The sequence below is a fragment of the Macaca nemestrina genome, chromosome 9 (assembly GCF_043159975.1).
Source record: "Macaca nemestrina isolate mMacNem1 chromosome 9, mMacNem.hap1, whole genome shotgun sequence".
In the NCBI taxonomy this organism is placed as follows: Eukaryota; Metazoa; Chordata; class Mammalia; order Primates; family Cercopithecidae; genus Macaca; species Macaca nemestrina.
The window spans coordinates 65,816,984-65,831,099 of record NC_092133.1 but is presented as its reverse complement, the minus strand read 5'-3'; the positions used below and the strand labels follow the sequence as shown (position 1 = coordinate 65,831,099).

General features: G+C 50.7%; 1 protein-coding gene across 2 annotated transcripts in view; it reads right to left on the bottom strand.

Moving 5' to 3' along the window:
* Positions 1-14,116, bottom strand: part of LOC105466092 (tetraspanin 15) — a 55,424-nt gene that overhangs the window by 16,398 nt on the left and 24,910 nt on the right. Inside the window, exons 2-3 of one of the 2 annotated variants that reach the window (XM_011715026.3) lie at positions 5,925-6,110; positions 4,588-4,662 (exon numbers count right to left, since the gene is read on the bottom strand). In XM_011715026.3, coding sequence (XP_011713328.1) covers positions 4,588-4,662; positions 5,925-6,110 — 261 coding nt within the window. The remainder of the gene's footprint in view (positions 1-4,587; positions 4,663-5,924; positions 6,111-14,116) is intronic. The other variant, XM_011715027.3, reaches the window with a different exon arrangement.

Here is a 14,116-nt window from a genome sequence, read left to right as displayed (position 1 = left end):
ATCCACGGGTTCTGTACCCGCAGATTCAAGTAACAGTGGATGGAAAATATTTGGGAAAAGGAAAAATAAAAAATAACAACACAACAGTAAAAAAAAAAATACAAATTAAAGAACAATACAGTATAAGCAACTATCTACACAGCATTTATACTGTATTAGGTATTTGGTTGTTTTGTTTTGTTTTTTGTTTGAGACGGAATCTCGCTCTGTCACCCAGGCTGGATGGAGTGCAGTAGCGTGATCATGGCTCACCGCAGCCTCTGCCTCCCGGGTTGAAGCGCTCCTCCTGCCTCAGCCTCCCTAGTAGCTGGCATTACAGGTGCCCACCACCACACCCAACTACTTTTTGTATTTTTTCTAGAGACAGAGCTTCACTATGTTGGCCAGGCTGGTCTCGAACTCTTAACCTCAAATGATCCGCCTGCCTTGGCCTCCCAAGGTGCTGGGATTTTAGGCGTGAGCCACCATGCCCGGTCCTGTATTAGGTATTTGCAAGTAATCTAGGAGTGACTTACGGAAGGATGCGTGTAGGTTATATTCAAGTACTACACCATTTTATGTAAAGGACTTGAGTATCCTTTGGTGAGGGGGCATGTCCTGGAACCAATCCCCCTCAGACACCAAGGGACAACTGTATATATTCAGGTGTTGGCCAAGACAGCCATGGTGCCACCTACCTTCTCCTGCCTCTGACCTCAAGGTTGTGCCCAGAGCCAGCTTGTGCCAGTGCCATGATAAAATAGGCAGGCTGGTGCTCCCCACTGTTCCCTGACCACAGTGTCCACTGATCCTACCATGGTGGTAGAGAGAGGAGGCCTGGGATGGGGATATAGACACACCCGCTACTGCCCGGACCCTCCAGGTGTCCATGCTCAGCTGCACCTGGCTGGGAACATGAGGAGCTGCCCACCTCTGACACCTGACACCCTCACGAGAAGTCCCAGAACAAGCTGGGACAAGAGCAAGTATCAAGAGGGCTGAGACCCAGACAGCTGGGGAAGTCACTCAGGTCCTCCTCTGGCCCCTGGCTGGGGTCAGGGTATCATACTTCTCCTGCTCCTAAGGCCTGCTCTGTGCCCGGCTCCCCAGCGCATGGCCACTCGCCCCTGTATGAGTGGAGAAGCGGCTCCAGTCCGACTGCCAGGCCACGCCTAGCAGCAGAAATCTTGCCTGGGGTCAAAGGCTGGGAGAGTTTCCTTCTTATATCCAGGAGTCTGTTTAGCTTTCAATGCCTGGCTGTGGCTGTGGTCTGTGCACCTCGCTGAGAACCCAACATGTAATCCTTAGCCTAATGACTTGTTCTGATTTGTCATAACTCAGAGTTAACAAGGCCCGTGGCACTGGAGACTGAACTTGTTACGTTGTGGCTCAGAGAAATCCTCTTGATCAAGGAAAAATGGAATTGGGAAATCACCTCCTCCTGGAGGTTGACCTTGATTGCTCCTCACCTTTTTCTTCATCTTACACTGCCCTTCCTACCATCATCAACAGCCAGGCCACTCCTTCCCCATCTCCACCACTGGCCTGACTCCTGTTTTACAAAATCATATCACATTAGAGTTGGAAGGGATATTATTTTTCTTTTTGTGATATTTTCCCCTTGATTATTAAAAAAAAAAAAAAATTGAGAGCTAGGGAAAAATATAAAGGGGAGGAGAAAAATCACCCTAGTCTCATCCCTCAGAGGAAATATGAGTTCACATGCTGATATTTCCATTCCTTTAAGTCTTTTTCTAGACCTATTTTTTTTTCATTGTAGAGATCTTACTGCATTTATAATTTTGTATCTCATTTTTTAAGTTTTCAAGATGATGAATCATGGCCTGAGCCTCCAAACAGCAGAGAGGCGTCAGTGAGGACCCTTCCTGGGCTGCATACCAAGGCCCTCCCCATGAGGCGACACCACCCAAGGGGAAGGAGCACCCTTCACAGGCTACCGCACCTGCAAGGTCTGGGGACGACGGGAAACCATCAGGCCTGACCTCAGGCCCACGGAAACCTAAGCTGTGAGCACTGAAGGGCCCCTGGACGTTCCGCCGGCCAAGGCCTTCACCTCAGCCCAGCTCCATCACTTGAAAGGAGGTGATGTTCTGTTGACCTACAGGGCACCGGAAAGAGACAAATCAAATGGCCTTTGCAGCAGTGCGCTAGAAACTAGAACTGCTGCCCATCATGGAAGGATGGTTTATGAAGGCCATGCATGCTGCTGACCACAAACTGGACATGGGCTCCAGCCAGGAAAGCGCTAACCCATAGTCCCTGGAAAGCCGCAGGCCGGCCGGGAGCTCTGCTGGCTGTACAGAGAGGCAGCCCCATGGTCAAATGGAATAAAGATCTCTCCCCTCACAGCTGCTGAAAAGTGAACCAGCATCCTGGATCTGCCAGCTCAGAGGAGAGGCTCTGACAAGTAGAAAAGAGAGACAGGGAGGGGCACGTAGCAAGACAGGACTGGGAAGCATTCCTGAGGCGCCTCTGCCTTGCTGTGTGCTCTCGGGGGAATTCTTAACTTCTGTGTGCCTCCATGACTCCATTGATGGGATGGCCACTTGCCCCTGTATGGGTGGAGAAGCCGCTCCAGTCTGACCATCAAGCCATGCCTAGCAGCAGAAACCTTGTCTGGGGTCAGGGGCTAGTGGAGATTCCTCCTTCTATCCAGCAGTCTGTTTAGTTGGCCACAAACTGGACCTGGGCTCCAGCCAGGAAAGCACTAACCAGTAGCCCCTGGAAAGCCGCAGGCTGGCCAGGAGCTCTGCTGCCTGCACAAAGAGGCAGCCCCATGGGCAAATGGAATAAAGCTCTCTCCCCTCAAGTCTGCTGGAAAGTGAACCAGCATGCTGGATCTGCCAGCTCAGAAGAGAGGCTCTGATAAGCAGAAAAGAGGCAAAGGGAGAGGCAGGTAGAAAAGAGGAAAAGGGAGAAGCAGTCTCATGGGCAAATGGAATAAAGCCCCTTTCCTGGGGCTCATAAGACAGTAAGGCCCCTGGATTCCAGGTGTGCAGACTTGCCTGTAGTTAGGTCCCACTGCAGGAGGTCCCAGCAGAACTAGTGTGGTCCCTGCTCCCACCCGAGCTGGAATCACACTCCCATGAACATTTTCACAGGGCCAGACCCTGGGCCATCTGAGAGGTCTGCACAACGCGGGCTGTGGGACAGCACCTGCTGCCTTAAAAGCAACTGCTGACAACAAAGATAATTTGGCTGGGCACAGGGGTGCATGACTGTAGTCCCAGCTACTTTGGAGGCTAAGGCCGGAGGATCACTTGAGCCCAGGGGTTCGAGGCTGCAGTGAGCGATGATCGCACCACTGCTCCAGCCTGGGTGACAGAGTGAGACCCTGCCTCAAAAAAATAAATAAACAATTTTTTTTAAAAAAAAGATAACTTGGCTCACAGCCCTAATGCATGTCCCAGCAGCGACTGTCCAGCTGCACCAGGACCAAGCTATCTGGGGCAGGGAGGGGTGCAGGCCAGGCAGTGGACACAGAGAATGGGGTTTCTACAAACATGCCCTGCTCCTCGAGCCCCACCTATGGCAGCAATGCAGGATGAGGACAAAGGAAGAAGATTATGGGAGAAAAGACGGAGTCCTGGGTTGGAGTCAGCCCTGCTCCACCACCAGCTTCTTGTGGGGACTTGACCACTATGTGCCAGAACCATGCCCAGTCCTTCACATGCATTCTCTCATCAGATCTGTGAGCTAGGTGTCCCCTAATAATCCATGAGGCCAAGCAATTCACCCAAGGTGGCACAGCTAGTATGAAGTGCATACATCCTGCCTGAAGGAGCCGGAGCCGGGAGCCATGAGAACCTTTCTGGCTCTAAGGCGCCCTGATTCTGCAAACCCTGCCAGGGTCAGGATGCCAGGCATCACCCTGTCAACTTGCCCCTCTCCTCACTCCTCTCGACAGCACAACAGCCTCTGACGGTACTGCCTCCAAAACACACACCAAATCACCTCTTCAGCCCAGGCCCACCGCCTCCACTTCAGTCCAAGTCATCTTACCCCATTCCCAGGATGACCCCCACAGCCTCCCAGCTGGGCCCCTGTGTACACCTTCAACTCTTCCCTGTCCATTCCCCAACTCAGCAGCCATGGTAAAATATAAACTGGGTCACATCGCTTCCCACGTAAGACTCTCCAAAGGCTCCTGCCACCTCTAGAAAAAACTCCAAGCTCCTAACTCATGGCCTACAAGGACCTCTGTGACCTGCCTGACCAGCCCTTTCGTCGTCACCTTCCACCCCTCTCCACCCCACCCATCCTCAGCCACATGGCCTCCATGCTGTTTTGCTCACATGCTAAGCTCATTTCTGCTCAGCTTCCCTCTGCTGGGACCTCACTCGGCTGGCTCCTTTTACCATTTCAGCACGGTCCTCCCATCTCCTCCCCAGGCACTCTCATGTCAGCCTGCTTCATTTTCTTAGTCACTGCTTTACTTGTTCAGTGTCTGTCATTCTCTTTTAGCAGAATGAAAGCTCCATGGGGGTTATCTGCCCTGCTCACTGCTGCACCCCTAGTTAACAGCCTCAGGCACCCACAGTGGGTGCTCCGTACACACATGGCCGATACACAAATCCACAGGCCCACCTGGTTCCGGAAGGTCAAGGCTACCACACCACCAATGAGCTCCATGATGAGGCAGATCCCAAGGATGTACATGAACTGGAAAACAGAATTCAGAGACTCACCTGGAGAGGGGCAGAGGGCATGTGTGGGGTACAGGGGATGCACCATCTGCTCCAACAGCAAGCACAAGGAGAAGCGTCCCTAGGGGAGCTCCTATCAGCTCCCAGGCCTCTGCCCCTTCCTCCCCTGAGAACGTGGACGTGGACAGGCAGGCCCCAGGAAAATCTGTCTCTGGAGCCGGAAGGCGGCAGAGTGACTCAGCTGTCCCAGCCAGATCGTCACCTCCATTTGTCTTGGGGGTCTATGTGGAAGAGCACACCCTTCCCCCACCACCATAAGAGAGCTGGACCTCACTGCCACTGAGCCAGAGGGGCTGGGCCAGGCTTAATGGGCAGGCCGGGGCAGTATTTCCAGCTCCCCACAGAGAACCCTCAGATGTGACCTCCCAGATCCCCCAGAGTGGGTGAGGGGGATGGCTGAAGCTTAGAGGATATGCACCCCCACCTCTGCCCTTTACTAGAGAGCAGGCATTATCCAAACTGATTTCAGCAACTTCCAGCCTCAAGTAGCACCCAAACCCGGTTTATAGCGGATTGCAGGGGCTTCCCATATAGGGGGAGACAATGTGGTCAAGAGACACACAAGTGCAGAGTGAATGGATCTGCCTACTCACTACCCCCAACTTTGGGGAGTCATCCCTCACCCCACAATAATGGGATGCAGATAGGATTGACTCCCCATGCCCCATCCCAGAATGGGCACATGGCCCAAGCCAGGCCCACCAGAGTCCTGGAACTTTGGCCAGAGCTGGTAGGAAAGACTCCCTGAAATCTAGAACCATAAGGACTCTGCTGGCCTGAGGCCAGCAGCGACCACCGCAAAGGGGGCAGCCCCGGCTGGGAGGGGCTGGGGAGATTGCCCAACCCTGCCCAGTGGCGCCATCTAAACCCCTGGACCCAGTGTGGGTTTGCTGGTTGCATGAGCTAATGACTCACCACCACCTCCTTTTTTTGTCTTTCCTTGCTCTCATTTGAGTGTGGTTTTTCCTACTCACAACTGAGCATCCAGATGAACACAGAGTTTAAGTAAGAGCAGTATTCCAATCAGCTTTAACATGCAGAAGGGGAGGTGGCCTGGGCACTCTTGGGCCAGTGTGATCAGATGGGCTGATCTAAGGAGCTCTCTAAAGGAGGTGGTTTGAGGCAGGGACCAAAGAAACTGAGCTGCCCAAGGGCACAAGGGCAGGCGCCGCAGCTCTCCTGGGGAGTCCCAGCTGAGGGGTGGTGTGGTCCACTCACTGCTTGGAGAAGGTACAGGTTGTCACGGAGGGACGCCAGCACACCAATGAAGGAGACCATGAACATGACGACACCCAGGAGGATGAGGATGATGGCTGGAGCCAGGAAGGCACTTTCAAGGGTTTTATATTTCTGCCGCTCGACCTCTGCATAGATGCCCACAGATAGGACCAGGGCCCCGATCAGCTGCAGCAAGAAAACAGAGGGTGAGAGAGAGACTAAGGTCACTTGATTTTCCAAAGCAAACAGTCATCTGGGGCTGTGGTACCTGCTGTGTGGGAGGCTTGCCCCAGGTTACGGCACATAAAGGGTCCTGTTAGTGGCTGAACTGTTTCCCCAAAATTCCTCTATTGAAATCCTAACCCCCGGTACCTCGAAATGTGACTATATTTGGAGACAGGGTCCTTAAAGAACTAATTAAAGTTAAAATGAGGTCACTAAGGTGGCCCTAATCCAATATGACTGGTGTCCTTATAAGGGGAAGAGATTATGATACAGACACGCACAGAGGGAAGATCGTGTGAACACGCAGGGAGAAGGCAGCATCTACAAGTCAGAGACAAGCCTCAGAAGAAATCAACCCTGCAGGCCGGGCACGGTGGGTCATGCCTGTAATCCCAGCACTTTGGGAGGCCAAGGCGGGCAGATCATGAGGTCAGGAGATCGAGACCATCCTGGCTAACACAGTGAAACCCCATCTCTACTAAAAATACAAAAAATTAGCCGGGCGTAGTGGCAGGTTCCTGTAGTCCCAGCTACTCGGGAGGCTGAGGCAGGAGAATGGCGTGAACCCAAAAGGTGGAGCTTGCAGTGAGCCGAGATTGTGCCACTGCACTCCAGCCTGGGTGACAGAGTCAGAGTCCATCTCAAAAACAAACAAACAAACAAACAAACAAAAAAAACCCTGCCACCTTGATCTTGGACTTCTAACCTCCAGAACTGTGAGAAAATAAATGTCTGTTGTTTAAGTCATTCAGTCTGGTACTTGATGTTATGGCAGCCCTAGCAGACTAATACAGACCCAATGTGGAGATGCCACTTTAGAGGAGAGTACAGATGGGTTAGGGGAAATGCCACTGGCTGGAGGGTCAGAGAACATGGGTTCGAGCCCCAGCTCTGCTACTTGCTAACCCTGGCCTTGGACAGGCATTTCCATGTGATTCTGTGTTCTCATCTGAAAGGCAGGCATGAAGACATTCATTTCTGCACTGCTCACACCATGGCTTTCGTGAGAGAATGAACGTGGAAACACTACAGACCTGGAAGTGTGAGGCCGCCGTGACCTGTATTAAACAGGCAGGTCACCCAAAAAACATTCCAGAAGTGCTCAGGGCGACAGACATTTCACACAGTACCATAACACAGAATTTACTTTCAGGATGACCACAGAGAAGGCCAAAGGTTGAAGCAGGAAGAATTTTGAGGGAATTCGCAAGTAGAATCCCTCACTCTCAACTTTTCTAACAGTGGACATGCTGTTACAGAACACCCTGTAACTTTCCACCAGGAAAACCCAGGCTTCTTGTTGCTTGTCAACTGCCATGTGTGCTCACCCCAGGGCCTTTGCACAGACAGTTCTGACGGCCTGGAATGCTCTTCCCCTGACACCTGCATGGCTCACTCCCCCACCTCCTTCTCTTCTTTGCTCAGTTACCACCTGCAAACGGGGGCCCTTCAGGGCCACTTTATTTACAAATGGGAAGTTCCTCCCCGTGAAACTCCTGATCTCGTTTCTCTTTTTTATTTTCTCCTTAGAACTTACCCATATTTAACATACTACACTATTTCTGGTTGGTTTTTTTATGTTTTTGTTTTTTTTTTTTAATTTGTCTTCCTCACTAGAACATAAGCTCCAGGAGGGGTTTTTCAATTGCTTCGGACATCCCCAGCACCTAGACATTCTGACACTGAGGAAGTAGAATCAGCATTTATGATCAACATCTGCTGAATGAACAAGATCTGGGCTTTCCAACAGACCCTCTGAATTCAAGTCAGGCACTGTCTACCCAGTCCCCTGACTGTCCAAGGATTCTGACTTTCTGGGCCACATATTCCAAAGGGCAGGGACAAGTCATCAGATAACTGGACTTCTCCACTAAGCTGAAGGCAGCATGGGAGAGTAAGTGACATGGTGCTGTCAGCTAGGGTCCAAGGAAAGGAAGGGATGATACAGACAGATGTTGGTGGGAAGTGACATGAGCATAGCCATCCCAGTGTCACCATGCAGAACACCGAGGAGGCTGCCCCTCCAGCCACTCACAGGGCTGCCTGAGCCTTAAACTGACTTCATGGGTCTCCTTACTGATCATCATGTCCTCAAGTAGATGTCCATGACCTCCTTCTAAAGAGAGCTAAATCCTGAGTAAAGGGAAGTGACTGCTTCCTCGTAAGCTTTGATGCCTGACAGGGAAGCCAGAAGTCAAACAAGCAGACAGAGCTTATGCAGAAACACAGGATAACAGAGGATTACCAGGAAACCATCTCACTTGGATCCAGTACACTGCTATGTTTCAAGGCTAAGTGCCATTCCCCTTGGCTTGAAAATTAATCCAGGATTAGTGAGACCCTTCCCCCAGTCTAGAAGGATGCCTTTCCAACACATGGGCCAGGAGGGACTCAAGACACTGACAAGCTCGGCCACCAGCCACTTACTAACAAGTTGGCCTTAGAAGGCAGGACACACACACACACACACACACACACACACACACACACACACACACATACACACATACTCACCCTCTACAGGAAAATGGAGACCATGAAAATATTTACTTTTGGTAAAGAAAGGTAAACCAGAGACTATCCGGTCAGTCATACTCCAAAACTCAGAACATGGAGAAATCACTGTTCGAGGGCAGCCTAAGTACCCCAGGTCCTCGGAAAGCAATGGTGAGCAGCCATTAAAAAGCCAAGTCCAGATTGGGCACGGTGGCTCATGCCTGTAATCCCAGCACTTTGGGAGGCTGAGGTAGGCAGATCACCTGAGATTAAGAGTTCGAGAGCAGTCTGGCCACCATGGCGAAACCCCATCTCTACTAAAAATACAAAAATTAGCCGAGCATGGTGGCACGTGCCTGTAATCCCACCTACTCAGGAGGCTAAGGCAGGAGAATCGCCTGAACCAGCGAGGTGGAGGTTGCAGTGAGCCAAGATTGCGCCACTGCACTCTAGCCTGGGTGACAGAGCAAGACTCCGTCTCGAGAAAGAAGAAGAAAAGAAAAAAAAAAAAAAAAGGCCAATCCCCCTCCTCAGTGACTCCACCTGTGAGGAATCATTCACTAAACTCAACCTGGACAAATAAAAGAGCCCTGAGGCTCATCCACCTCAAAGCAGAGAATCATGGTTAAATAAGAACCCCATAGAGCATGGAAGTTTTCGGAGCCCAGGCATGGAGTAAATAAAATATTCAAGGACTCGGGTACTTGAGGGTGGCAGAGGTAGGGTTTTATCTTCCATTTTGATAAAAAGCATAATTCTCACCCTGTCGTGGAACCAACACAACTATTATATCTTAACATTTTCAGAACTGGCCCAATATACTTTTGGAAGTTCTATGTTCCCTGTTGTAAAAAAAAAAAAATCCTTTTCTTCCTTGGCAGGATGGGGACAGCTGACATCCTTCCCCGTTCCCCTGCCCCCAGCCTGTTCCCATTCCTCCTTCCTGCCTGAGGCTGTGCTTCTGAGTGAAGGTACTCTGCTTTGGAAACCATCCCCCAAGTACCGGAGCTGCCACTGGCCCCAATGCTGAGCAGAACTGACCCCAACCCGCTCCATAAAGGCAGTCAGTGGCTTCTTCTATTTTTACAAGCTCCCCAGAGCCCTGGGACCCACTCCAGAACACCCTTGCCAGCAGAAAACAAAACTTCCCTTGCTCTGATCTCACTCTCTGCTGTTATAAAGCATTGCCATTTCCTTGCTAGTTAGCCTTGAGACATTTCCAGACCATAAACCCCATGGGAAAAGCTCCCAAAGCAAATGTAAAGACTCCCTCAAGCCATCCTAGGCCCTATTTCTCCTGGTCTAGCAGAAGGAGCTGCCACCCCAACCCTCCCAGCAGCCTGGCAGGCAACTCCCAGGCAGCTCCTCATACAGCACAGGCCTCTCTGGCCTCCCCATTCAAGTGCCCCCAAGAGCAGCAGGCATGGGGAGAGGCCGGCATAAACCTTCCCAGGAACTTTGAAATTTCCAAATGATATTTACATCTCTGATGACATCAGTTTATCCATCTGAGGATAAAATTATCTGTCAATGCCAGCATGCAATCCCATCCGCTCCACTCTGCTAATTATAGCCTTCCACTAGGCAGCCGGCCACTCAGCTCTAGCACAGGAAGCAAATGGCCCATCTGTCAAGCAGGATGGCCTCAGCTAAACAGGGCTGGGGGTGGGGGGCACACGGCCATGCCCATTTAGGGCCAAAGAGGGAAAATGCGAGCTGCTGGCAGCCCACAGCCAAGCCCAAAAGCCCAGGCTTTGTGAACCACATGGCATCTTCAACAGGCTGCAGAGGAGCCCTGTGGCCCCACATGAACCAGGCCTGAAGGTCCCCTCTGAGCCCTGCATCCTGGAACCCTGCTTCCTCCTGTGCAGGGAGAGGCCCAGCTCCAGGCAGCTGCTGGGAAGCAGGAGACTCTGTGAGGCATTCCAGCACCTGTGCCTCCTGAAGGAAGCATCTGGTCACCCGTCCTGGCTGGCTCACCACAGCTGGGGCAAATCTGTGCTTAATGAGGACCTGCAAGGCCCATTTTCAGCCCCAAAAGGCAAACGCTAGGCTCTATTGTGTTCCAGGCCCTGTATTACTCTCTGCAGGCTCACAAGGGGCCAGAAGACTATTGAGAAGGGAGGGTAAGAGAGGCTGGAACTGATGGTCCCATGGATGGAATTTAGGGAGCTTTCAAACTGGAGATGGAGAAAAATCCACATCTTTACTTTTGTTTACCTCTAACTGAAATATCCCTTCCATGTGGGATGTGGCAACAAACTGAAGTAATATTAACAGCACCTGCAATTTTGTCAGCAGTAGAAATCTCATATCTTAAAATGTCATTTACATTCCTCATTACTTCAAACTTACGATAGTATTCGACTCACTGCTAGTCACTGCTAGATCTTGTGAGTGAATGCACTGATAAAGTTGCACATTATTACATCAAAAATTTGGTTGTATAAAATGTTAATAATTGTATCCTACTATAATTGGTTTCTTTTGTAACCGTGTGTATTTCATTTTATGCATTTAAGTATCTTGTCCTGAAAAAGGATCGATCCACAGGCTTCCCCAGAGAACCAAAGGGTCCCTGGCACACAAAAAGTAAGAACCCCTGGTTTACAGGAAGCAAATATCATTCCTGCCAGGAGAGGTGAAGAGGGCTCTAGGAATTTGAATGAAAGGGACAGGGAAGAGGGAGAATGCGGGACTTCAGGATGAGCCCCGTCGGAGCCCGCAGTTCCTGGAAGGCCCTGAGAACCACTTCATTCTGCAACCGTCTCATGGAGCAATCGAGGTCCAGGGCTCCATGTTGGGCCAAAACAAAGCGCTTTTCAGACTTTCTAGCTTGAAAGGGGGTGGGGAAGAGCTACACTCCAAGGCTTGAGAGAGGTTTTGAATAAAGTGAGACTAGCAGGGCCCCCTCCTCCTGCCCAGAGAAACCCTGCACCTCCCTTCCTGAGGCCCTCTGCCCCGAGGCCCGTCCTGCCTGGCCCCGGGCCAAGCCCACCCTGCAGACAGTCGTCTGCTCTGCACACTGCTGCCCCAGCTTCCCCTGTCCCAGAGCAGGGTGCTGGCGGGAGCAGCAGAGGCAACAGAGGAGGCAGGAGTTCTGGGCCTCCATGGGTGAGCTCAGTACCCTTGGCCGTGTCACTCCCGCTTGTGGGCCTCATTTTTCACCTGTAAAACAGTAAAGCCTATTGGCTCTTATAGTGATTATGCTGTGCCACTATCCTGTCAGGGGTCATACCTGCATCATCTCATTTCCTTTCATCAACATACCCCCTCAAACACCCAAGAAACGACTAATCTCGTTTCACAGACTAGGCCCAAAGAGACTAAGCAGCACAGAACCCATGAGAGAGTCAGGATTCACAACCAAAACTCATCTGCCTGGCCAGCCACTAAGGCTACCAAACGGGCCTTTTGTGAAGAACTGGGGGGAAAGAGGTGGAAACACCTTTGCAAAATACAAAGCCGACAATAGCAGAGCAGCAGTGCTGAAAGAACTTCCTAGATGATGCCAACACCTAGTGTGGTATCCACGAGCCACGTGTGGCTAGCAAGCTCTTGAAACGGGGCCCTGGTGCCTGAGGAACTGAACTTTCCATGTTATTTTGCTTTAAGTTAAATTCAACCACAGGTAGCAGCTGGTGGCCACATTTTGGACAGCACAAGTCTAGAGCGTCTCTCACTGGTGCTGCCCCTCACCACTCCTTCAAGGTTCCTTCCTGAAGGTAGACTCCATCCTTATAAAAAAAGGTGGCCAGGTGCGGTGGCTCACGTCTGTAATCCCAGCACTTTGGGAGGCCGAGGCAGGTGGATCACAAGGTCATGAGTTCGAGACCAGCCTGCCCAATGTGGTGAAACCCCACCTCTACTAAAAATACAAAAATTAGCTGGGCGTGGTGGCGCACACCTGCAGTCCCAGCTACTTGGGAGGCTGAGGCAGGAGAAGCACTTGAACCCGGGAGGCGTTGGTTGCAGTGAGCCAAGATCGCGCCACTGCACTCCAGCCTAGCGACGGAGTGACACTCTGTCTCAAAGAAAAAGAAAAAGGCACATGCTTCAACCCTCCTGCCACAAGCTACGGAAGGCTCAGCAAGTGTTCACCAACTTACTCAGGAGAAAACAGTCTTCTCTCCTACATCGCCAGGGCAGCTGGGTTCCTGCCTTCCCACTCCCCTTTCCTGTAAGGAAAGCAAAACAGACCAAGGATAGGAGGTCCTGGCAGTGCCCCCAATCCAAACTGCTATAGGGCCCATTCTGTCTCCCCTAGGGAGCACCAGCCCCACCTCCAGGACCACCAGGCCGTACTCTAAGCTCTGGGGACACTGAACCTCCATCCCACTGACCTGGCCCTACTTATGCTTGAGGAACGGGGCTCCCCCACAACCCCAAATCAAAGCCAGCTCTTGAGAAAGCAGCAGAGGCTGCCTCCTGCCACCAGCAAAGACGCATTCACTTGTCTTTGTCACTTGTACTTTGCTGTCAATCCTGCCTTGACTCTGGACAGGACTTCTTCCTTCATAAAAACTGGACATCAAGTACAGAGAACCCAGTTAATTGTAATCCTTGGTCCCTGACATTCTCTGACACAGCCTCTTTTGTTACTCTTTTTTTTTTTTTTTTTGAGACCCTTTGAGACAGGGTCTGGAGTGCAGTGGCGTGATCATAGCTCACTGCAGCCTCGATCTCCTGAGCTCAAGCGATCCTCCCATCTCAGCCTCCCAAAGTGCTGGGATTACAAGTGTGAACCACCATGCCCAACTTTGTTTGTTACTTTTGTTAATGTCAGAGCACCATTGATCAAACCAGTCCTTCTGTCCTCACTGATCTGCTATGACCCCACTGTCATACTCTAAGGTTTTCCATAAGCCTGGGGCTGTTTCTGGCTATCTCCTCCATTGGTTGTTCTGTCTGTTTCTAAACAAACCTCCTTATTGTAATAACTTCAGTTTTACAACACATCATGCCATCTGGTAGGCCAAGTCTCTTCTTCCTGTCTTCTTCAGAAGTGTCCTAGATATTCTTAGATCTCGAATCTTCCATACACATTTTAGAATCATCTTCTCAAGTCTCAGGAAAAAAATCAACTGAACTGAACTTTGATTGGAACCACAATGAATCTATAGATCCGTTTGGGGAGAAATGGCATTTCTACTCTAGCAGGTCTTCCTGCTCCTAAATGGAATAAATAGTAAATAAATATTTATTATTTGTAAATTATCCCTTTATTAATATTAATAAATAATAATCCCTTCTTATTTTATGTCTTCTTTAAACAATTATGGCTTCTTTAACAACAGTTCTCATTGCCTCCCTCAAGCTTTCCATGGTGTCTGAGCAGAGCTGGAGAAAGACATCTAAAGTCTTGGGTTCATCAGTTCAAAGGTGACAAACATGGCCTTTGGAAAACAAACCTCTCTAGGAAGCAAAGTGGGCACACCAGTCTGTTTTGCTACCCCTCCTGTTGGCAATAG